We start from the raw sequence: 5725 nt of genomic DNA, 5'->3' as shown, positions 1-5725 counted from the left end.
ATCTAAATATTTTTATATACGAAAATTACTATTGATCCAAATATTTTTGTAAATAATACCTAAACAAAAATGAAGTATGTATACAGGAAAAACATTTATTATTTATCTAAATATTTTCAACATCTCCGCCAACGACTTGTGAGGAACACCTCCTCCTCTATACTTTGTGCCACCTTCCGCTGCAACATTCCTCTTTCCTCCTTTCTCTATCCCTCCTTTGTTAACTTGCTCCTCAATATTTTTTTTTTAATAAGCAATTCAATATAAAGCTCGCACTAGGGGTGCAACCCTTATAAAGAGACGCTAAATAGCGTTAGAACAACATTATTAAATCACTCTACCCTATTCTTCCTCTTAAATTTAGATACATTTGCCTTTGACTTCCTCCCTTCTAACGATAAATTGTCCAACTTGATCTCCAGCAACCTGTCATTTTTCACATTGAAGAATCTCACAAAACCGTATTTTTCTCCTCTCCAGTCCTTTTTAGATGGAATCACTATTTCATCGATGAAATCACTATTTCATCAACAACGCCTAGTTCCTTAAACTCAAAGAACAAGTCCTTAGCCCTCTAACTCGAGTCAATATCAGTGAAGAAGAATGAAGTAATTTCGCCTGATGCCCCTTCATAATTTTCTTCATTATATCTCATTTGTCGCCTGTGAAATCGCTCCTTCCCTTCCTTTGGACCGTCTTCCACCCACCCTCTTGAATCTTGCTTTGAAGAACCATTGAATGTGCAAAAAGATCAAACCATAGCGCTCTTTCTCTCTCTTCATATTACTTATATTCCAAAATAAATAAAGTAACTTAGTTTAGCCCTTGTTAAAAGGACCAACCGCCTTACTTAACTAACATACCTATTTCTCTATGAATAAATATATTCCAAGAATATACCTAATTATGGACTTCTTCTTCCAACATAAGAAGACTTTTTCCATTTTAAAAAAAATAGAAGCAATGATGATACATATGGCGTTGTTTTTTTTTTCTTTTTCAAATTGACCTGGAGACGTGGGGCTAACTTGAAACTTCTCATGATAGCTATAATAGTCCAAATATTCTCAATTGTAGTCTCACCAAAAACAATATATCATCTGCATACTGTAAACGAGACAACACTAGATCATAAGTTCCCAATTTAAACAATAGTAAAGACCAAACTATAATGCCCACCCAAACAGACCACTTAAATCTTCAGCCACCACAAGAAAAAGAAATTGAAAAGGTAAAGAGGGACCCTTGCGTAAGCATCATTCAAACATTAATATTTCATGTGGGTTAACCATAAACTAAAGTGATAATATTACCAACCAGAGAACATACAACTATAATTATCTTGACTATAATTTAAATTAAAATAACTTAAACAAAAAACATAATAAAGAAATGAAAACATTGCAATAACTTATTGGTTTACAAGGATAAAAAAGCATGTGAATTTAGTACAATTTTTATTTTTTTTTCATTTATTTGTTAATATTTATTCAATTCAATTATTTCTTAAAAATTCATAGTACATCCTATGACTTTTTGTTTGTTACCCCCACAACATTTTATCACTTTAGTATGTCCTAATAGGTATACTTTGTTCGTATCTGAAAAAATTCTCTGGATCAACCTTAGTTTTCACATTCACCAATCTTTTGAAATTTCCTTTGAAATACTTGCTTCCGTAAGTTCTAGCAATGTTAAATTTGGTTGTATTACTTGGGTGATTGGCCCCAATATCAGCATCTCTATAGTTAAGAAATGCCTCCCTCGGAGAATTTGAAACATAGGGTGTCATGAATTTATAAAACGACCTTGAAAAACTCACATGACGTTTAATAGATTCGGGAGATCCATCAGTCCAATTATTAAAATACTGAATCTTGAATAAGTTTCCAGCTCTGTGAGGAAATGGAGTTTGCGATGGCAATATTTCCGCCATTCTTCCACCATAAGGACTCCATTGCATAAACAAAGTCGGACCTTCAATCATTTTTTTCCATATAGATTTTAAAGCTTCTCTTGGAATAGGCTTCTTCACAAAATCTGATTGACCTTTGGAATAACCTGCTTGAGGCTCCTCCAACAATGCTTCAAGGGGAGTACCGATTGGTCGACTATACGCAAAAAGAGTGCTATTAATCCAAGGCATTGAAAAACAATCACTTTTTTTCAAACCTAATTCAGGAAAACTTTTACTTATCAAAGGTAAAAGCCTTTTCGTGGTTCCCAAAAATTGACCAAAAAATATAACTTGCACTACATTTTTTGTCCCATTACCAATTTGAACAACAGTAGGTTGCGCTCTAATGAAGAGATCTTTATGCAATTTTGGTGCAACTAGTTGCCATTTGTAAACAACATCAGTTGCACCTTCATCCACATTCCTTGTCACATTGAACATAGTAAGTTGTGGAGGTACATGAACCAATTTGAGTTTCCATGAAAGAATAACACCAAAACTAGCACCACCCCCACCTCTTATAGCCCAAAATAGATCTTCTCCCATTGATTTTCTATCAAAGATGTTACCATTGGCATCAACAATTTTCGCATCAATGATATTATCAACAGAAAGACCAAATTTTCTCATCATATTTCCATACCCACCACCAGAAAAAAAACCACCAGCACCTACGGAAAAACAGCTTCCAGCTGGGAAACCAAGAGAATTGCTTTTCTTTGCAATGTTGTAATAAATCTTACCAAGTGTTGCACCAGAATCAACCCATGCTGTTTCGTCTTGTAAATTGATATCAATCGAATTGATATTAAACATGTCGAGTATAACAAAAGGCACGTCTGATACATATGAGTAACCTTCATAGTCATGGCCTCCGCTTCGGATTCTGATCTGAATACTGTTCTTTTTGGCACATAAAATTGTTGCTTGGACATGAGAAGCATCTTTTGCAGCTATAATTACCAAAGGTTTCGGTGTTGATGCTGTTTGAAATTTCTTGAGAAACATTTTCCTGTTGAGGATGGTCAAAAATGAGGTGTTGTTTGGTGTGTAAATGACTTTAGAAGCATGAGAATGAGAATTGTGAGAAAAACAAGTGAGGAAATTTTGAGCTGGTGATAGTGATAATGCAGTTGAAATAGACATGAGAATTGTTAAGGCTGTCAAGAGAAAACATGATTTCCTCATTGTTACAATGGTAAAATAATTTTGTTTGCTATTTTGGTGTGTCTCTCTTGGTTCGTCCTTATAATCTATTTATATTGATATAGAGAATGAAAAAGTCTAGTTTAGTTAACTGCGGAGGAAGCTTCTTACAATATAGAAATGAATCAAAAAAAAAAAAAAAGTCTAACTTAGGTGACTGCTGATGAAATTTCACACAATATAGAATGAATATAATATTATTGACATAAATGTGGTGGGATTGTTTTATTACCTAAATATAGTACTTCCCTTCCCCACATGAGAGTGGATTAAATTTCGGGTAGAAAGTATGCATTATTAATATAGTAGGTGGTGAAATAGTTGGATGGAGACATTTTTTTTGTTATAAATGCTCTCGTGATGGGGAAAGTGGGGCATGCATGGTTTTGTTTTTTTTTTTCTCAAACTCTATGTGCTGGTAGGAGAACGTGAAGCGGTTGTTTGGTTATGATCATTGAGAATAATGTGTGCTACAGCTAAGATTGTTGGGTTGTATTTAAGCTTAAAAATATATTTTTTGAAAAGCAAAATTTAAATTATATTATTAAAGAAAGTTGTTACGAGGTGTCAAAATAAAGGAATCTTAAAATATTGATTTTTTGTGTGAAAGTTATTGAGAAGTTTGGCCTTGTTTGCGTAAATCATCGCAACATCAGTGGCATTACGTTGAGTGTTTAGTTGAATAGATTAAGTTATTATCATAGTTTGCTTAAATCAATCGGTTGTTCGAGAAGGAAGCAAAATATATGAATAGCGCGTAGAAGTTAGTGTTGCTTTTAAATGAAAATTTGAGAGACACTGATGTTGATTTTTATAAATGTTGACATTGTTCTATAGTGTGGAAAGAGAAATATGAGGTGTAGATAGGATATAACCGGGGTTGTTAAAAAAAAATTGAAGTGCCAAATTTATGGAAATGAAGTTAAAATAATCAAATTATTAGTAATGGTTAGTGAATCAAACTTATATTTTATTAATGGTTCAAGAACCGAACTATTAATTAATTAATTAAATTAATCCCGAACAGAAATGTTTATTATTTTAGTTTGTAAATTAAATTTTTTAATATAAAACAGTTTTTTTTCAAATTAAAAAAAAAATTCATTTTTTTCAAAAATTTAAAAAAGTCAATTTTTTACCAAAAATAAAAAGTTGGTTTTTTCAAAAATAAAAGCGACGTTTTTTCCCAAAATTTGGAAAAGTCGATTTTTTTAAAAATAACATAAAATTGATTTTTTTTGGAGAAATAAGAATTTATTAATTCCCAAAAACAGTTAATACAAGCGATCCGTAGAGTCCAGCTAGAGACAAACAAATAAACCAAAATTACTGCTCACGTGTAATCAATTGAGCTATGCGATCACGGAGTTTAGGCTTCCTCCAGATCCTATTGACAATTATTTCAATAATTTTCCTATTTATACCCATGTGAGTATCTATTGAATTACTATCATTCGTTTTATAAACCTTTTCATTCCTGTACATCCAGCATGTGTATATGGTTTCCGCATATGCCGTCTTTAGAATTTTCGCTCTCCAACTTTTCTTCTTGCTCATCTGTGTCATCCACTCTGTTTTTTGGGCCCAACCTCCAGGATTATGCTCAATGTTGAGCCATTTCAACACTCATTTCCAAACATTTCTCATAGTTTCACATTCAAAGAATAGGTGCTGCATACTCTCTCTGCTCTGACAGAAAACACACTCATCACTATTTATCATACCAAATTTCATCAGTCTCTCTTTCGTTGGCAGTCGGTTGTGACACGTCATCCAAAGAGTAAAAATTGCTCTTGGTCTTGCTTCATTATTGTACATAATCTTCCTCCACTGAAGCGGTTGATCCCGATCAATCATCTCGTAATACATATTTTTAGTTTTATACTTTCCATTTCCTTGTATCTGCTGCCACAGTCCCAGGCCTTGCACCTTTTCTCGCATTTTGATAACATTTTGGAGAATCCAAGAGCAGGTATTTCTTATAGGCATTGTCATGACATTCGTCTTTTTTATGTAATACGTATGCATCCACCGAACCCATAGGCTATCCGTTTTCCTAGACAAGTTCCACAACAGTTTCGCCGTACACGCATTTCCAAATCTGCAGATTTATAACATTCATTCCGCCAAACTTCATGGGCTCACAGACTTTACTCCATGCTATGGGCGACTTCCTGGTGACTGTATCTTTACCCGTCCACAAAAACGTTCTACACAACGCCTCCAGCCTTTTGATCACTCCTTTGGGAAGAGGAATGCAAAAACGTTCTTGAAGAAAATAAAATCAATTTTTTACAAAAATAAAAAAGTCAAAATTTTACTAAAAATAAAGAAGTCAATTTCTCCAAAAATAAAAGCGTTGATTTTTTTCAAAAAATTAGAAAAGTCGATTTTTAAAAATAACAAAAAAAATCAACTTTTCCGAAGAAAATAAAATTGATTTTTTTAAAAAATAAAAAAGTCCATTCTTCAAAAAAATAAAATCGACTTTTTCCCAAAATAAGAAAACTCAATTTTTTTCGAAAATAAAATAAAAGTCGAATTTTCCGTAAATTATAAAAG

General features: G+C 32.9%; 1 protein-coding gene across 1 annotated transcript; it reads right to left on the bottom strand.

The window, feature by feature from the left end:
* Positions 1 to 1440: 1440 nt before the first annotated feature.
* Positions 1441 to 3246, bottom strand: LOC131602739 (berberine bridge enzyme-like 17). The gene has a single exon (XM_058874918.1). It carries the CDS (start codon positions 3143 to 3145, stop codon positions 1568 to 1570), a length of 1578 nt encoding a protein of 525 aa, XP_058730901.1. The 5' UTR covers positions 3146 to 3246; the 3' UTR covers positions 1441 to 1567.
* Positions 3247 to 5725: the final 2479 nt, after the last annotated feature.

This window comes from Vicia villosa, linkage group LG5 (assembly GCF_029867415.1).
Source record: "Vicia villosa cultivar HV-30 ecotype Madison, WI linkage group LG5, Vvil1.0, whole genome shotgun sequence".
NCBI lineage: Eukaryota > Viridiplantae > Streptophyta > Magnoliopsida > Fabales > Fabaceae > Vicia > Vicia villosa.
This window is presented reverse-complemented; position numbering and strand designations above follow the sequence as displayed.

What these genes read in the sequence shown, in the direction of transcription:
- LOC131602739 (XM_058874918.1), bottom strand. Translation starts at nt 3,145, where the DNA reads ATGAGGAAATCATGTTTTCTCTTGACAGCCTTAACAATTCTCATGTCT.